The sequence below is a fragment of the Lampetra fluviatilis genome, chromosome 5, assembly GCF_964198595.1.
Source record: "Lampetra fluviatilis chromosome 5, kcLamFluv1.1, whole genome shotgun sequence".
Taxonomy (NCBI): domain Eukaryota; kingdom Metazoa; phylum Chordata; class Hyperoartia; order Petromyzontiformes; family Petromyzontidae; genus Lampetra; species Lampetra fluviatilis.
In genome coordinates, this window is record NC_136279.1 from 15,080,037 (window position 1) to 15,100,323 (window position 20,287).

The following is a 20,287-nucleotide window of genomic DNA, read 5'->3' on the forward strand; positions in this document are numbered from 1 at the left end:
CCTCTCCGAACGCCCGTGCCCAACTACAACGCAGAAGTCGGAATTGTCCTGTGGTGTGGGCCTCAAGAAGGTGACTTACCCTCACCTGCCCTCAGCCCCCTATGGAGTTAACACCGGAGCTATAATGGCAGTCTGTGGAAGGTGAAAAGAGCCTACGCCAATCTCGTGAATAATCTTCAGATACCAATCTACATGTTTAAAACACAACTTTGACATCGGATTGTTGTATTTATACTGTTAATACTGTAATAGTGACGTTATGGCAAAGAAATGTAAATTTTCACAGGCATAAAATACAATACTTTAGGTCATTCAGTCATAGCAGAGGATCGTTGCACCAAACGTGTCATCTTGCGACAGCATTCGCATTAACTCCTCTTGCTGCCATACACCGGTGTCTCGAGTGAGGTTTGATCCACAGATTATGGAGGATGGGTGGGCAACCATGGAGACAACGCCATTCCTTTGAGTGTCGTAATGCACTTCAACTGAAGTGCACCATTTTCTAGATTTTGCGCATCAAGACAGAAGCTGTCACTTTTTGGACACGTCTCCTGTCAAACAAGGCTGCATCATCAGCATCGTCGAGGTCAGTGAAGTGGTGCCGGCCAATCCCGTTTCCAGTTTAGATTCAAAATCTGAATGCGCAAGAAAACATTTTTTAAGTGTGACATGTCATACAGCCGAGTTATGTTATGAAAGAAAAGGAAGGTCGATAAGGAGTGTAGAGTTGTCCAAGAGAAGTGGAGGAATTCATATTTATTTGTGGAGGTTAATGGAAAGCCAACATGCTTCATCTGCGCGTACAGCAAATACAGGTAGCAACAGCCCAGACGGGTAGCTATACATGCCATTGTATTCAATGTGTTTTGACATTACGTGGGTTGACACGAATTTAGCTACCGTTTTATTACAACAGATGTCCGGTAAATTGTATATTATGCTTTTCATTTTCATAGGCCCAACTGTGTGGCCCACGGGGGAGGTGCATTTGGATCCAACCCGGCCTGCTTACCGATTAAGTTTGACAGCCCTGCTCTTCCAGCGATTTCGAACAAACCCAAGCATTCAAACGCCAACGGAACAATTGCAATCATGACAGCCACAACTGGAAATTAAATACCCACGAGTACAAAACACAAGAACCACAAATGTGCCTTTCAAAATCATTGCTTTATTCAATTAATTTAACAGTAACTGTCATTTACAAAGCTCGATCCCATCATGAATGAGGGGAGAAACCAAGGCCTTCAAGCGAGTAGGTTTGCGCGCCTGCACGTGTTCGACTTCAAAAATGCTCGCCGAATTGTTCCTGCAAACGTATACGTTTGCACCTTGACCTGCTAAGCGCAGAAAAGTGCACGCAAGTAGTCTCTCTTGTTTTGTAATCTCCTATATCGCAACGTGGATGGAGCGATGGAAGAGGTGACAGCCGATTTCTACCCTGGGCACCCCCACCCCCTCCAACCAGCGACGACCAGCGTGGTGAAGTGGTCAACAACCACTGAATGGATATAGCGCGGGGAAGTTTGCACCTATCGGTGCATAGACAATTGGCTGTAAATTATTACTGCTATTGTTAACGTCCCTACATGCACGACTCATGGCAATTAGCCACCATGGAAGTGTTGGTGTTTGCTAGAGTGTCACAGCAGCGATACTTTTCTTCGGTCCGGCAGGAGTCACATTTGTGCGAGCACGTGGGAAATGTAAAGGCAAATAGTGAGACTCCACGTCGCAGGACGATGTCACGGCAATTAACTGGAGCAGACGTCCGTGCACTGTTGGCAGAGAAGGCGAGGCATACATCAAATCGGGTAGTCAAATTCTTCACGTGCGCTTTCATACACCAACTGATGTGAATTCGAATCATGTTCGAGAAAGGATGGAGGTGAAGTCTGCTTAGAATTAGAATGGGAAAAAATGTAAACTCCAGTTTAACCTTGGCCTATGAATGTTTGCTTCTGGAGGTTTTGAAGGATTCAGAATAAAAAAAATTACAGACTTTAACCAAACATCACAGATCCCGAAAACGTATGACAACAAGTTATTTAGAAAGCTGGAATTTGACACAAATTGTCGGATTGCCATATTTTTAATTTGATTTTTTTAAAGCAAATATTGGGGTCGCGGCTTATAATTCAGGAGCTGTGCATGTGTGACCAGAAAAGATAAATCTATTGATATCGGGAATACGTTTTGGGTGCGTAGAACTTTCAGCAGCATCTTATATTCCGGGAGAAGGTAGATGTAAAAACATTGGAAATTCAAATGTTTCTAATTAAAGTCCCTGGAAATGGGGAGACAAATTGTCAAGTCTTGTTTTTGAAACTTGGTGTAAAAGTTTGTATCCAGAGGGTTAAAGGGAGTGGGATAAAGCCAGGACATCATTTTTCCAATAACTCAAATGTGTTTGGGTACTTTTTGGAAGAGTGCGAGTAGAGTGAAAGATGCCTGCAGTGCGTGCGCTGTACCTCCGGTTGTGGCGCATTTTCTTGTGCTTTTGTCTCCGATTGGAAACCGAGAACTTCCAACACCGTCTCCACTGGGACAAAATCACCCGGCGAGTCCTGCCGGAAGCACAGCAACACCTTCTCCCCACCTGACACACAAACAAAGATAAAGATCTTGGTTGGTCTTAAACAGACTGTTGGGGGCAAGTGCTGTTAGCAAGCAATCTATTAAGGCCATCACGGCACAGTGGTGGTGGTGGTCAGCACCACGCCTGGTCACCTTAGTCTCCCCAATGCTGCTATTTACACAGCACCAGATACTCATTTAAAGTTTGGTTCAGCAACATCAAACCCAAATCTGGTTCGGATATCACTGGACTGGTGTGTGCAGGTGCGTGTTCACGTATAAATGCGTGCGTAAAAGTGTACCTGCGCTGACAATGAGGCAGCCTCCAGTTTGCAGCAAATCCCCAGACAGATTTCCAGACACCCCATCTTCTACAGCCTGGTAGTAATCACCATAAACATTACTGCCGTGACAATGACCTTCAACATCACACCATCCTTACCAGCTACAACTGCTGTAATTAACTGTAACTATTTGTATTTCATCAGGTAAGCCCACTGAGCTATACAGCTCATAAATTATAGCTCAATAAAGGAGCTTATCACGTGGAGATTTATAGCAGCAGCTAAATACCCTAAAAACGCATGTTTCTACTTAGAGAAGATCCTAGCATGGATTACATGTAGGGCATGAGTTTAGACTTGGCAATATCAGCAAAGGGGAAGGTCCTTCATGCTCAAATATGAACACTATTGGTGTACTCATTGCCAAGTCGGTCATGGAAATTCAACATTTATATGGTGGGAACCAATCTCTTTATTAGGACAAACTGCCGATTTCCCATGCAGTGGTGGGTTCATTCTCATTGTGTCAACCATGGAGAAATGAGGAGCAGAGTTAAACCCCAATTGAGATTTCAACTCTCAACCTTCTGAATGTGGAAACATGGCCAAACAGTAGCGAATGTTTGCCACTTTCTGCAGAGATTCGCGGTATGAATCTGGCAGGCTGCCCTGGTTATTACTGCGGGTGTATTAATTACAAACATACCCGCCGTCTGCTTCACAGTGGAATATTAAGAGATCCTGTGACGTTATTCAAAAAGAGTCGGCCATGTGTGCTGGCATCATGGTAAAACTTACCCAATGAAAGAAAACATAGCAACATTGACCCCCACTGCGAAACACAGCAGGACCCTCCAGAAAGGAAAAGAAAGGAGGGTCCTGCTCAGTTAAGTGGTGACAGACGAAACAATGACACTGCTCAACCACCAAGCAAAGCCGTGTGGTTGAATTAAATGCAATTTAATTATTTGAAAGATCTGCCATGTCCAATTCAGAACAATGAATGTACACGTCCGATCTTTTTCTCAATCCACGGTTGAATAAAAAATGTCCCTGCCGTGTCGGTCATGAGGGATGTTTGACCATACTTCACCACACTGGCCAGTGCTGGTTGATCAAGGTTGGGTCACCAGAACCGGTTCAAATATTGCTCGTCACCTGGTGTTAACTATACATCTAGGAATAGAGCTCAGCTCGCTGGGTTCTGGATCATGTGTTAACCATTGCACCACCGCTCCCCTCCTGACATTTGATATATGATTAACATTTGTCAGTAAAAAAAATGTCTGGTATTCAGACAGCCAAATGCAAAACAGATATCCGGTGAGTCAGTCATTTACAAAACAAAGACAGATCCTCTGCATTTAAACACCACACCAGGTACTCATTTCAGACTGGTTTGTCATAGGGGAGGACCGAGGACCTTCTCAGATATGCATCATACAAAAAAAACAGAAAAAGATCCCCCATATAACCTTAACAGACTGTTGGGGCAGTGCTGTTGGCGAGCACCTATGCAGGCCGGCACAGCACACGATGGGTGGGTGGACAGCAACATGCCCAGCCGCCTGTCTCCCCAGTGGCGATGATCTTACCAGGTACTTACTTGCGGCCGAGTCAGCCTAGGGGAGGCCCAGGACCAGTTCAGATAATCGTCACTGGTGTTGGCCATGAACGGGAATCGAACGCAGGTCGCCGGATACGTAGCGCAGTGCGCTAACCGCTGTACTACCCCTCCCCACAAAACATACACATTGCTTGCAAAAGACAACGATCCCCTGTATAGCCGCAACAGACTTGAATACACGTGCGCACGTACATACCTTGGCTACAATGTCCCGGACTTTCTTACCCAAAGCCACCGGAATTATTGACAGTGCATTATACCTAGCATGCAGGCACACATGTACACAGAAAAAAGTGCAGACGTGAGCAACCATGCACATTCGCAAATTCACACACGGACTCGGGACATATTTTCAGCTGGTAAGGCCCAATTGAGCCAAGCGGTCGTGTTACAAGGACGGCCACAGCCAACGCCATTGGCAGCAGTTGGCAGTTACAGGAGAATGCGGTGTGAACGTACGAATGCAAACTACTAAAATGAAATTACACAAAACTCACGTCAAAACCTAGTGGAAACTAACAAGCGCGCATGCACCCAAATACTTACATGTATCCACAGGCGTACATACATACAGCAAGTCGTCGTTCAACGCGGTAGTAGATGCATTACTGAAGTGGCGCGTCAAGTGATTTTTTTTTGCCCATAAATAATGTCACAATAAAGTTTGGCGAGACACAGTGCACGCTCGCACAGTAAGAAGGCGGGACAAGTAACGGAGAGTATGCCGCTGTGTTACTGTACCATTCCGTGTAGTGTATCACACTGTTCAGCCGTGTAGCTAAAAAAAAGTTGTTCGGCGTCGACCACTCAGAAACCACGTTGCAACAGGTGTGTCGCGCCGCGTTGTGCGAAAAGTATCCCCTAATGGCAGAACTGCGTTATAGCGAAAAACGCGTTGTGTGAACACGCAGTAAGCGAGGACTTAATAATACAGAGGTCCCCCCCTACCCCCCTTCAACAACCCACACTAAACAATGTGGCGAGGTAAGGACACACAACCCCCAATGACAAATACGGCATGGGAAGGTCTTCAACAGTGAGTGAAGTAACAAGGGCTGTACATTGGTATTATTATTATAAATCAGGTTATAGGCTTTTGGTATGTGAATGCATACATGTGGGTAATCGGGAATAACTTTGCGTATTACCTCTTGAAGCCCAGATCATTGTAGCACTGCTTCTTATCATCAATAAACAAGTCTGTGAAACACACACACACAATTTATTCATGAACGCTAAAACTACTCTTAACCGATTACAACTTTGTTTTGTAAACCTCACCAACATCGTTATGAACGGTGCCTTAAAAGAAAACAAGTTATTTGGTGATATGGCACTGGTAGTGGTGCCCAACCACTAATTACATTACACACCACATTCGTCAATACCACTGTGGCCTTAAAAGGAAACAGATAATAGGTGACATTTCAGACAATGGCTTTTATTTCATAGGACGTGCCTTAAAAGGACATTTATGAGGCTCTCGTTCGAGGTAATGGTTAGCGGCTGCCCTAAGTTAGGGCCATTTCCCGAAACATTTGGCTCGTCCCCTTTGCTTGTACAGGAAAACCTCTTCATTTTGTGTATTTTTCTTTTGCGAAATTCGATTATTCACAATTGTATACTTGCATACCAGTTTAACTTTCGTGCCTTTTTCCTTGGACTATTGGCGATTTGGCAACATCATATAAGGGGCCGTCCATAAATGACGTCACGCGATTTTGGACGATTTTTGACGCGCCCCCCCCCCCCATCGTCACAAAAAGTCAGCCCCCCCCTCAAATATGACGTCACAAAGCCCTGCCCCCGCACCACCCCCCCCCGAAAATAAAACATGCTTCAAATCGCTTTAAACTATTGTCATTGTAGTGCGTATTCAATGTGCGCTGCACTGATGTCGGAGAAAACATGTATTAAAAAGTATATTTAATTAAGTAGAAGGTGTTGTCTATATTGATTTTAAGTTGCGCATTTTGATGTGACGTCACATTTCTCAACCCCCCCCCCCCAGGTGCTTGACGTCATTTATGGACGGCCCCTAACGCGGGAGGGCTACTGTACTTGCGCAGTACAGTCGTGGATTGTGGCCATGTGCCACCATTCCACATGCTGAAGCTCATTCTTCAAGTGCCGCTAACTTGTGCTATTTTAGACTTATTTGTGGCGTGTTTTTATTTAGATCATGGGGTCTAAACATCAAGTGAGTAGAAGCAGTGAGAGCAAGAGCAAAAGGCAGAATAAAGTGATGAGTTTAGCTAAAAAAGTGGAGTTGTTGGTCGTGGTGATCGTGTGTCTGCTGTTGGCCGCAATTACATGGTAAACGAGTCAGTCGGATTTATAAAGAAAACCGAGAAGATAATTGTACCACTCAAAACCCTTGCAAAGCACCTTGGGTAAAAGCGAATTTACAGTACAATTTATTAATGTGTCTTGTAGAATATAATTAAGTATAGACATGTGTACAGTGAAATGTGAATTTTCTTCCGTATATTAAGTCAGACACGGGAAATTAACTCCTTGTTTTCCCTTATAAACAGTGTCTACATTTTACAACTTCCATTTTCGCGCAGATTTTCAAGAACCGAACCCTTGCTGTATATATTTGTATATTAGTAAGAAGTCTCACCGGCAAAACAAGCCCCTTCCACATTAGTAAATTTTCAGATGCAAATTTATGCTGATAGTCACACAGACAAAAACCCCACATGGAGGGAGAAGATGATGAGGGGAAGAGGCAGTGTGCAAGGAGGGGGGGGTAGAGTGAACTGGAAGCAATTACCACCACCGCTGAAGAAATTTCCATCCAGGAACTCCTGCAGCCCGATCCGCTCAGATGCAACGGCGACCAAACGTACCGCTCCGGCCTGGCAAACAACACCACAACCACACTGAACCAACCACACCGCAACCACTTAAGTTAAGTGTTCAAGTTTAATTTACTAGGTGAAGCCCTGTGAGCCATGCGGCTCTCGAGTCGGGTGCAACCGCAACAAACAAAATATGAACAGAGAACATCTTAAAGCGACGACGCGCAACAGAAACATCCTGGATAAACCAGCAAATCTTCCAGAAAAATCACCAAATGCACAACCACCACCGTTGGGTGTTGTGCGCGTACCGGCAGGTTGGCACGAGCCATGCCGGTGGAGAGCTCTCGGGCGCACCAGCGGCACACGGCGCAGCCAAAGCGGCGCAGGAACGTGATGACCACGGGCTGCGGGCCCTGCCACAGGGACGCCAATGACACGACCTGCATACGCGCACGGGGAGAGCACAAGGCGACACGTGTGTGTGTGTGGCTCCAGCTGTCACGCACCGCTCAGCAGCATCAGCATCATCATCTCGGCGTCGTGAGATGTCAACTCGGTAAACATGGAACTTTGGGCAAACAGGCCAAGCGTTCCACCAACGTTGGCCCAATGTTGCACATTTAGTGGGAAATGATAACTACTCAGAGCAGCTACACGAAGTCAAACCTCATGAATGTTACTCCTATGCTCTCAATTATTATTGGGTTTAAACACTCTGGGGAACCTTTGGTGGATATCTCTATACCATTGCTGCTATCAGTTGGTCACATTTACGCAAATGTGTGTTTTACGGTGATCAAGACAAGAGGCCACAAAAACAAGCGGACCTTGTGGTGGCAGAGGCCCGAGAGCTTTAGGATTATGACCACAGCGATGGCAGGTAGGAAACGTCCCCTCTAATACCCGATTAGTGCAGCTAAGATGCTTGCAGTGGTTATTGATACATACAGTAGATCGATTATCCGGCAGCTTCAGAGGGGGCGCTGGATTTTTAAAATAGCAATTTTTTTAGTAGATTCTTGTATGACATTGTTTTTAGGTGTATGTTTTTTTAGTGTTTTAAATTTTACTATTTGAAATTGGCATAAATAACAAGACAAATAAATATCCTACTGTATTTACCGATTACCGTACTTACCACTGCAATCTCGGAGACTATGCATGGGGGTGATGTATATAAGTGCAGCAATTTCATTGTTTAATTTGTATGTAGTGTATAATGTACTGTATATATTTAACACCGAAATCATGCATAGCTCCTTTTGATTTGTCACGCGTCACGCACATGGTGCCGATTGCCGGACTGGTTGCAGCCTTTGGAGCGATTTTGCCGGTTTCACCGGAATCAGCCCGGGAACGCCGGATAATCAATTATCAACCGTAGTATGCACACTCTTTGGTTCTTTCGGTAAAGTCACGTAGGTAAAAAAAAATAAAAGAACCAAAAAATAAAAGAACCAAAGAATATGGATCCTTGCAGTCACGAAAACGTCAAATTTAGAATGAACCGTAGTATGATGGGGTATAAGGCCTAATTTGGTCCTGGTGCTTAAAAAACACTTGGGTTTGGTTGTACGGGATGAATGGCTCTGAAAATCTTCAAGACTCCAGTTATGGGTAACAAACATTTCCGTAAATATTCGTTTTCCTCTGTGCGCACACACAAACGCGCCACCGGTGCACAGATCTACACGCGACACACAACGACACCACACGAACACACAACCCAGCACTATCATTATACCACACAGCACAACGTACGAACACGCATTCACAATGACACGTAGTTCACAGGTGTAGTTCTCAGAGGGAGAGCACACACACACCCCATAAAAACCCACATAATTACGACATAATTATCAACATAAATATTTACACAAACTAACGACATGGGACTATTCGGGGGGCCCTACCTCGCTACCAAACGACTCGTCATTAGCTCGTCGTGGGGATAACATAAATTGATCAGAGCAGAGGCGGCGATGGAGACGAAGAACGTCGTCGTTATACAGCCAAGATGTAGAGCAGAGAGAGAGATGGGCTTTGTAAAAACAACGTTCATCGTCTCGTTTAATAGGATTTTAACTTGAACCGATAATAATTATTGATTGTGTCATGAATCGACCCTTGGGCTCTTTGGGGCCGCTCCGTCTTTGGTCGCGCCCCAGCTGCTGCACAAATACAAAGATCCCCCGTATAGCCTCGACACAATGTTGGGGCAAGTGCTGTTGGCGAGCACCGATGAAGGTCGGCACGGCACACGAGGGGGTTTGGGGGGTGGCCAGCACCACGCCCGGTCCGCCTTTGTCTCCCCCCCCCCCCCCCAGTGGCGATGTTTTTACGCAGCGTACCAGGTATTCATTTGGAGGCCGAATCTACCTAGGGGAGGCGCCCAGGAAACCGGTTCAGACAATCATCGCCACTGGGTGTTGGCCGCGAGCGGGGATCGAACTCTGGTCGCAGGGGTTCGCTAACCACTGCACCACCGCTCCCCACACAGCACACAACACTAATAATAATACAACACCATTATATTCCCCGTTTAATAAGACTGTTAGGGGCTGTTAGCGACCGCCTATTAAGGGCGGCACGGCACATTGGGGGGGGGGGTTATCCAGCACCAGTAAACATCAGCAAAGTACTTCATTTACGGCTGAGTGGATCTAGTGTGAAGCCCGGCCGAGCGGAGGCCCAGGGACGGGTTGTAGCTCTCCGTGTTGGCGGTGGCCAGGAATGAGGACGCAGTTTCTCACCCGGCTGCGTAGCGCAGCGTGTCACCACCGCTCTTCACACACGTACACATCATATATACTGTATATATTTAGCCTTTATTACAACACACACCGCCGCCACACATACCATCTCAAACACGTGTAGCAACATACACGCACACCTATCATCACACACACCACACACTCTTACCTACCATCAACAAACAACATCGCACACACACTCCTACCTACCATCAACAAACAACATCGCACACACACACACACCACACACGCTACACACTCTTACCTACCATCAACAAACAACACCACACACTCACACACCACACACACTACACAACACACGACCTACCTCCCCGGTGCGCGCGTTCACCAGCTCGTTCGCTCCAACTGTTTTAAGATTCACGTCCGTCATGCTCTCTGCTGCTGCTGCTACTGCTTCTGTGGCTCCTGCTGCTTCTTCTTCTGTGGCTGCTGCTACTGCTGCGACTGCGAAGTAAACCGGCGCTAAAAGTCCACGCGAAACACGTGGGGGGCGGGGACTTGCGGGGCGATGCGCGCGCACGTGACCGGCCGCACGTGACCCGCTCCGGAACAATGGGAGCGCCGCCTTGTGAACAATGGGAGCGCCGTGCGTGACGTCACCTCGGTTACACAACTCTGGCTGATTTAATAATTATTTTAAGTTATTGAACTGTTTTTTTTATATATATTGTCTCGTTTTATGTTGAACTTTCGCAACGCTTATGGGAGGTGCGGGGGAAGGACAAGGAACTAAATACAAAAAGTTGTTTTAAAGAAATTAGTTTGTTAATCGAGATTATTTTAATGTGCATAGCTCCAGTGGCTTCCGAATATCGGAAGGAAGAGCGTTCCATGCGCTCTCAAGATGTGTTCCCATCGTATTCTCTCAGCGTCACGAAACGGTGAATCCACCATTTGGAAATATGGATAAGAATGTTGTTTCACATTTACCTGAAATTCACGTATTTATACGTATGCTGGGCTTTTAGAGCCACATTAAGGGCAAACCTGAAGTTTCTGTTTGTGTTTTAAGTGTGCAGTAATTCGTAAATCGCGCACCATCTTACATATGTAAATCTATGGCTCTCTATGCAAGTCATTGGTGACCGGCCTGAGACCCATCAACTCACTGCGCTGGAAGATCCGGTTTAATCACAAACCAATCGGTGTAAACCTATCGCTTTATGTGAATCTATGGGTCTCTGTGTAAGTCACTGGATACCCGGCTGAGACCATAAACGCACCACACTCTTAGAGACCCCGGTTTAAGCGCGGTTTTTGTGTGGGCGAGACCAGGAATCGAACCCAGGTGCTCAGCGGTGGCAGCTCAATGACCGCGATCTCTTTGATTTCCCTCGCTGTTGCGAGAGTTTCCCCGTTGTTGCGAGACGTGTTATGGCTGCATACGTTACGGCGTACTTGACACGTTATTACATAACGCTTTTGATTCACAGCCCTTTGTCCATGCACTGCTGGAAGGTGACTCCCTACGCTGTCGGTCGTAGGGGCGGGTAGTTTGACCAGGACTGGTTTTAATATTGTTCGCAACTGATGTTAACCGTGGCCTGGAATAGAACTGTGGCGGCCCTCACACTGATGTCTCATAAGCGAAAGTGCCCCCCCTGCTGAAAAATTGTGAAGGACACTGCCGTCGACCATACAAGTATGTATGAACATTTTGTACACGTTACATAACAGGGAAAATATTGTTTACAGTTATGTGTGCATGTATTGCTATTTGTCGATGCACTTCCAGACTAGGAGCGTGGGGGGGGTTATGTGACCACACTTCAGCACGCTGGTCAGTGCGGATTGGTCAAGGTCGGGATAGGAGCATAAGAAGTGAAGGCAGGTAAATCCTGTACGGACACAGCAATCGCATTTGCTGCACTGAACCTCTGCTGCCCAAAACGTAGGCACTATTGATTTCTGTCTAACATAATACATTCGCAATGTCTCCTTCACATATCCGTCTCGCCACAAAAAATATAAAAGGATTTCTTACACAACCCATCAACCGCACGGCTTTCTGGGAGTGCTTAACTTCAACAGCATTGATTTAAGACAAGCAACACTCCGGACCGGTCTCACCAGCAGAGCCAGGCCCACCCCAATCAATTACCATAACCTAATTATTGATTATTGGTTACAGGCTCGTTTTGATAATTCTGCATCAGGAAGCGATTTCATCACCGTTTTCGTTTGACCGTTTTTTTCGACGCTGCTCAAAAACCGGAGTGCAGAATTATACTGACACCCCCCACCCACCCAATTAAACCGGCAACGACCTCAAAACGGTACAGTTACTCCTCTACTTACGAACGAGTTCGGTTCCAGAGGTCTGCTCGTAAGTCGATTTGTTCATAAGTCCACCTTTACCCCTGTCGATTCCAAACATGTTGTACGGCATGTACACTAAATATGGGGAATGCCTTTAAAAGTTGTATAATCTTCTGTAGATGTAGATGCCACTTGTTTTTCATGTTCTGCAGATGTAAATGCCACCATCTATTGCGCGGCGGTTAAGCTTACGACTCTCGATTCGAACAGGCAACTATACGCACGGACAGGTTTGTTCGTATCTCTGAAAGTTCGTAAGTCGAATGTTCGCAAGTAGAGGAGTCCCTCTACTGTAAATACAAGCAACCAAAACAACTTAAGACACATTATTACATAAAACTGTCCTTAACGGAAACAAAGGGGAAAATGTGTAATGGGTATAAAATAAATGTGATAAATGTATAATCAAGTAATTGCCCTTCATCTTTGCTATGAAGAAGGCCCAATTGCCTGAAACATCACCTCTTTCTATACTGTATACTATAAAGTATTTCTGCTTCAGGCCACAGTGTTATTGACGTCTTTTATTTGTGCTTGTGAACCACTGCCAACTCTGTGTCACGTGTTTTTGTAATAAATAAAGCGACACATGTCTTTGCCACAGTGAACATACTCTGTGTTAGTTATTACAACACATGGGGATGGTTATCCTTCATGTTCATGCTGGTAGTCCTGCTATTTATATTAATCCTACAAAAGCCACATTGTTGAAATGTTGTACACAGCTATCTACCACATCATGCACAATAATGTGATAATGATGATGATTTATTTACTGTACTTAGTCAAGCCACTGCTGGATGATGGCCTTCTCACGGGATGTTAGTCATGGGAGGCTGCTTGGCTGTCCTTCACCACACTGGTTCGTGCAGGCTTGGAGAAGGTGAGCCCAGGAATGGTTCAGAAGTCACGCACTATTGACGTGAGCTGTGGTCGGGAATCGAACTCTCAAGTGGTCGTGTTCATGGCGCAGTGCGCTAAACCACTACATCGCCGTCATTTTAATTGGATGTGCACTGCGCTGACTGCCGACCTTTGACGCCTTATATATCAGCATTCGATCAATTTCCATTTGCATTTAACTGTTGTGCTAACTCGCCTGCTCTACCAACGGTGTTAGTTGTGCCACTAAGAATACCAGTGAAGCAAACACCCTAACTCATGGCCGTACAGATGGGTGCTGCACGGAGTTTGCTTGAGATGTGTGTGTGGAATGTGACTCCATGTCATGTGATGGCTTAGTCCCTCTGGTGGCAATACACGTGACTGAGTGCATGCATACATGCACACGAAGAATAGAGGAGGTGCCATTAATCCCATAAACACTGTGATGGGTAGAGCGGTACATGGTGTATGGCCCTGAACACCTGAGTTCGATACCAGACCAGGGCTAACATTGGTGACTCGTGATATATTATTGGCTGAGACTTTCCCCAGACTTCAGCTTGGCAGTATGGGTCCTTCATCTGATCACGGTGTCACTCAATGAGAGTCAGCAAAAAGAAACAAGAGCTCACGCTCATGCCTTGAGTGAAGTCACATCAGTTCCACAAGAAATACGGCTCAATTGAGAGACAAACAGCTCCATCTATGATGGTCTCGCAACGAAACCCATCTTTCTCATTCGCACGAGTTGATCTCATCACTCGAGACTCCGTCACTGCAGCACATGGGTTTCTTCCCGGAAGTGTTTCAAGCCAAGCTCGAGCTCCTCTTTGATGTTGGGGGGCCCAGTAAAGATGTTTTACGGGGGGCTCCGTCACAGTGATGTACTGCTAAAGAGCGTGAACTTGAACAAGGGGCCTTTTTTTCCAGTAGCAAAGTATGAAAAAATAAGAATAGGGTTTACCCTTTCTAGCAATACACAAGTGTTAAGATAGAAACCTTCCTTGAAAAAGGTTTTTATTTGGTGTTTCAACATATTAACACATATTCTTGTTTTTTTCGGTAAAGTCACGTAGAAGGGAAATAATTAAATAATACAAATATCAATGGATTTCACACCTGATGACGAATGCTTGTGTTGCAGTCGAAACGTCGTGAGAATTTGTATTGTTTTATATTTGTATTATTTTATTATTTCCCTTCTACGTGACTTTACCGAAATAACCAAGAACATGAATCCTGCAGTCACGAAAGATTTAAATCTAAATATTAACACATGTTTTATTGCCAGAAAGTGTAAAAAGTATTCTTATTTTTTCAGAGTGAACTTGGTTGGGCCAAAGGAACGTTTGGTGTTGCACGGCCCAGCCCAACACCCCTCTAGCGTCAGCCCTGGCTTAAGTCTGTGTTCTTGCTCATTACAATTAAGAAGGGTCATTACCCGAAACGTCATTCTATTGTTTTTTTTCCTTTTAAGGAAATGTTATTGACGAATTTTAAAAAAATGATTCCCATTAGAGTTTTTTTTTATGGCGCGTGTATATTTCGTTTACACCAAGCCACATCACTTGTGTGGCAGCTGGGTTGCCAGTAATATATTTTTCACGGTCGAAGTATAAAAAAAAATGAATTTCATGGTTTGAAATATTAAAATCTTAAAATTCACTGTTTCGTCATAAAACATGCATATATATACGAGTAAACCTAATTTTCAATGTATACCTATATATACGAACACATACAAATATACCCCGTATATCCTTTAACAGCTCTTGGGACAAGTGCTGTCAGCGCGGCACACGAGAAGGGGGCACAACGCTCGACCGCCTTTGTATCCCCAGTGGCGATGTTTACACGCCGCACCAGGTACTCATTTAAGGCTGAGTCAACCTAGGGGAGACCCAGGACCGGCTCGCCGGGTTCGTAGCGCAGCGCGCTAACCGCTACACCACCGCTCTCCACCACAAATACAAAGACCCCCCGTATAGACTTAACAGATTGTTGGGGCAAGTGTCGTTAGCGAGCACCTATGAAGGCACGGCACGGCACACGAGGGGGTGGATGGCCAGCACCACTCCCCACACATGAAGATGCACACACACACACGCGCGCGCGAATTCAAGCACACGCAAACACCCACTTACGCTCATGCCGCCTTTTTCATACTTGCCCACTTATCCTTGGTCTTCCACTTCAGCACAAACACACCCTTACACGCACTTCCACTTTCATAAACGTCCACACTTATCCCCCCCCCGCCGCCCCCCACTTAACACACTCTCTCACAACACACACACGAAGACGCGTATAATCCATCTCACGCCATCCTACTTGCGCGCACGCACACGCGCACGCACGCGGTCAGCGTTGATTGGGGACGGTGGGTGAGGAGGGGGGGTGGGAGCCCCGTCACCGTTGAGTTGACCCGGCAGCGAGCGGCGAGCACTGAGACCCGTGCCCACCACCACGGCGCTCACTCGGCGCGGAGCACCACGCTCGCCACACACGCGCCAGCTGAGCGGGCCGGGTGGTGATGGGCCGCGTGTGATGGATGGGTCGGGTGAGTGAGTGGCAGTGCCGGTGAGTGGCAGTGAGTGGCAGTGGCGGTGAGTGGCAGTGGCAGTGAGTGGCAGTGAGTGCCGGTGAGTGGCAGTGCCGGTGAGTGGCAGTGGCAGTGAGTGGCAGTGAGTGGCAGTGGCAGTGCCGGTGAGTGGCAGTGAGTGGCAGTGGCAGTGAGTGGCAGTGGCAGTGAGTGGCAGTGCCGGTGGGGTGCGATTTGCCGAGTGCATGGCGAGGAGTGCGTGAGGAGGTCGCGAGGTAGCGGTGAGCGCTGCGCTGCGACCCCCCAGCTCACCCGAGGTCGATTCCCGCTCACGGTCAGCAGCAGTGTCGGCCATCTGAACCGGTCCCGGGCCTCTCCGAGATCGATTCTGGTGCGATATGTAAACGTCGCCGCTGGGTAGGCAAAAAAGTGTCCGGGCGTGGTGCTGGTCACCCACCCCCTCGTGTGCCGTGCAGGCCGTCACAGGTGCTCGCGGACGACGCTTAGCCCAGAAGTCTGTTAGGGCTCCGCGGGGGACCTTGTGTGAGTGCGGTGTGAGGAGTGCTGTCTGTGTGCGTGCTGTGTGAGGGCTGTGTGCGTACTGTGTGAGGAGTGCTGTGTGAGGAGGAGTGCTGTATGAGGAGGAGTGCTGTGTGAGGAGGAGTGCTGTGTGCGTGCTGTGTGCACGCATCGCGTCGCGCCGGGATGCGCGGCAAGAGTTGGGCTCTCCCGCAAGTCCAGGAGCTGCACACGAATGACAACAACAAGGTGAGGTGGACAATGTCACGTCGCACGCCTCACATCATACCCCTCACCTCACGCACATCACACCTCGCGTGAGCCTCCACTTCTCTCGATATACTCATCGGCGTGGATCTATGACCTCGGTGATGAAGCGACTGGGCTCTCTGTGAGTTTTGGCTTTGCCATCACCTCGGTTTCCTGTCCTCCAGGTGACATTTACAACACTTTTGTCCATCGGAGTCTCCGTGAACCTCTGTTCATTTTTTCCTTCAACTTATACCAGACATCGACAGTTCCTCCAGGGTTTCCCCATGACTTCCCAGCTAAATGTCCAACAAAACCTCGTTTCCATCTTTCGTATTACGGTGTACGATGTGGCCGTAATGGCACCAATATTGTGCAGTTACTTTCGTGGGGTTGTCTCGCTGTCCACTGGATACTACGTAACGGTCTTCTCCAGAGCCAGAGCTCACAGGCTGTTTGTCTTCCATTGACAGCCCGCGTTTAAAATCTCACATCGCAGACTCCAAACAAATACCACGCACATTGCACGCACTGTATGTTGAACTAATTTCGCACCGTACGTAGCCAACCGCGCTAATCGGAGGTGCGGGGGAAGGACACCAAACTAAACACAAAAAGCAGTTATAATGAAACGAGGTTTGGATCTAGATTTAAAGGTGCATAGCTCCAGTGACTTCCTAATATTGAAAGGAAGAGGCGTTCCAGACTTACGCAGAAGCGCATCTGAAATTGTGCGATGCGATGGCCGGCTTAGTTCAACGGTTAGCCAGAAGCAGCTGCGAGGATGACTGGAGTTGGCATGATGGTTTATGCTCCTTTACGAGATGAGCAAGGGCGAGCACGCCTCCGATGACAGCACAGCTATACTAACTAACACGTGTCTTTTGCCAATATCTTATTGCGTATGATGGCAGCAATATGTTCAGGATACAAATGCCAAAGTCGTCAAAAGCCACGAGAGGGCTTCAGGAGAAGGTTGGTGTAGTTTTGCTGTTACCCCGTCTGTTGAAGGAGCACTGGTTTACTATTTGGTCCGTAGCCCTTTTAACTGTTGTTCAATTTTGGTAAAGATTACAACTTTGATTGTGCTGTTTTTTTTACTGGCCGCTTAACGTTTTAGGGCCCTTTAGGCATGTGCTCAGCTATTGTGTTTAAAAAAAAAGTCACAAAATAATCATGAGCGTCGTTGTGGAAATGTATAAATAAATAAAAATACACAAGCAATGTCTCCTTGAGAAATCCATCTCTCCACATAAAAGTATATCTTACACAACCCAACAACAGCCCTATGACCTTCTGGCGTACATACTTTTATCAGCATTGATTCACTATAAATAAAAACGCCTCAAAGCACACATCATACACCTCCAAATCCTGGCCCACACTCTGCACAAAACAAAGATAAAGAACCCACGTATGAATGTTGAACTTCTTTCGCACCGTACGTAGTCAACCGTGCTAATCGGAGGTAAAGCCTTTACAGACTGTTGCGGAAAGTGCTGTTAGCGAGTTCCTATGAAGGTCGGTTCGGCACACGACGGGGTGGGTGGCCAGTACCACGCCCGGCCGCCTTTGTCTCCCCAGTGGCGATGTTTACACACCGCACCAGGTACTAATTTGAGGCTGAGTCGACCTAGGGGAGGCGCAGGGCCAGTTTAGATAGTCGCTGGTGTTGGCCATGAGCGGGAATCGAACTCGGGTCGCCGGATTAACAGACTGTTGGGGAAAAGTTCTGTGAGCGAGCACCTCCACACACACACACGTCACGTGTTACACGCGTCACGTGTTCCGCACGTGACGCTTCGCTCACCGCACTCTACCGCACGCCGCCACGTCTCGCGTCACGCCATTTACACCATGCGGAGAGGACGAGTGGTGGCCCCAGTTATTAACGCACTGCACCGTGTATCCAACCACAATAAAACTCAACACATTCGTCAATAACACTGCTTTATAAAGGGTAAAAAATATAGACGTAAAGAGCGAGGTTTCGGGCAAATGGCCCTTCTTCATAGCACATGGCGACATCAGTTTGATTCGAGGGAATGGTAAACATCAGTGTCGGAGTGACCATAAAAATATAAAACAATAAACAAAAATATTTTATTGTTTCCCTTCTACGTGACTTTACCGAAAGAACCAAGAATATGAATCCCTGCAGTCACGAAAGATGTATATAAATAAAAAGATGATGTGGTTCTGTAATTTGTCTTTATGCTACTTTTACTGGTTTAATTATATGCATACCTTTGTAATCCACGTAAAAGCTTACAACATAAAACAAATTACTCTTACGTGAGTGTAAAAAAAAATCACAATTGGAGGTAATTGCACCCTACCAAGAGCGTGTTCACCTGAGGAATTATTGATATACCGTATAAACCGTTATAGAGATGAAGTCTTGTTATATGAAACCGACTGAAATACAGTATGAACATCAAGTCATATGATCACAAATAAGTAGGGCCCATCGGAAAGCCTTATTAAATTCGTCTTAGTTCTGGATTTAAAAACCAGGGATAAACGCAGACATTCTTGGGTGAACCGGTGGGAGCATGCCAGAGGTAGAGGTGGGAGAACATTCCGGGGTTAGGCGCATTTACGAGTGAACGAGCCTGCTCACAGTTGCGTTGATTGAACTCACAGACGCTTCATAGCAGATGCAGATGATGAGGATGCACATATGGAAAATTAAATAATGCTAATTTCGTTTTATATCGCGTCATTCAAGCGAATAGCATCCCATAAAGCTGTACATTCATTATATATGAGGATCAAATCACATATAAAGCCACTGCCAAACAAATAAAAACCCTGCTACCAATCGAAATAAAAAAAATGAATAAAGAAATGGCAACAAAAAAAAGAGCAAAAGCAACCAAAAATTTATCACAACAAATAAATGAGTCCATGAGGTCACATCTCAGACCATAATCCCAACTTCCCAACCAAGCCAGGAGGCCTTCACAGGAGGGGTAGTGGAGTTCTGACTAATTTAGACCAATCGGTCAAATGTCCAAAATGTGATCACCTAGTTACAGCATAAACATGTCTTTAGTTCAGATTGTTATAATATGATGGAGTTGATTTGTGACATGTGGAGTGGGAGGGCATCCCAGACTTTAGGGGTTGCGCATGAGAAAGCTCATCCACCAATGGTTTTGCGTTGTATTTGTGTGGTGGAGAGGATGCCTAGCTAGAGAAGATGAACGGAGAACCTGGAGAGGAGAGTAAACTGAAATCGGAGGGGAAAGATAGGCAGGGGTCAGCACGTGAAGAATTTTGCAATCTTGAAGGTGATTTTGGACTGAATAGGTAGCCAGTGGAGGGTTCGTAACATGGGTGTAATATGTTGACGCTTACGAGTATGATGAGTGAGTACTCTTACAGCTGTGTTTAGAACATACTGCACACGTTGGATGAGAGACAAAGGAAGGCCAAATAACAGAGAATGGCAGCAGTCTAGCCTGGAAGTGACAAATGCATGTATTATTGTTTCTGCAGCCATGTCGGAGAGACAGTTGCGGATACGAGAAATGTTGCGAACATGAAAGTAAGCGGTCTTGCACGTCAAGGAAATGTGAGAAGAAAAAGAGAGGTTAGAGTCAAGAATGAAACCCCAGATTTCGTGCCTGTTGACGAATATAGAGATGAGAGTCAAGCAGATGGACAGTAGATTGTTGTAACGTAATAGACTT

General features: G+C 46.3%; 2 protein-coding genes across 2 annotated transcripts in view; one reads left to right on the top strand and one right to left on the bottom strand.

Moving 5' to 3' along the window:
- Positions 1–889: 889 nt before the first annotated feature.
- PRXL2B (peroxiredoxin like 2B) lies at positions 890–10,563 on the bottom strand. Its single transcript, XM_078856202.1, has 8 exons — positions 10,383–10,563; positions 7,610–7,741; positions 7,271–7,355; positions 5,640–5,691; positions 4,688–4,751; positions 2,883–2,958; positions 2,475–2,602; positions 890–1,781 (listed from the first exon to the last, which is right to left on the bottom strand). The coding sequence occupies exons 1-8, from the start codon at positions 10,443–10,445 to the stop codon at positions 1,758–1,760; spliced, it is 624 nt and encodes a 207-aa protein (XP_078712328.1). The 5' UTR covers positions 10,446–10,563; the 3' UTR covers positions 890–1,757.
- A 5,152-nt stretch (positions 10,564–15,715) lies between these two features.
- MFRP (membrane frizzled-related protein) overlaps positions 15,716–20,287 on the top strand; it is a 30,580-nt gene continuing 26,008 nt past the window's right edge. The window contains exon 1 of the mRNA XM_078856907.1: positions 15,716–16,589. Within this exon, the coding sequence (XP_078713033.1) occupies positions 16,527–16,589 (63 nt within the window). The 5' untranslated portion in view covers positions 15,716–16,526. The remainder of the gene's footprint in view (positions 16,590–20,287) is intronic.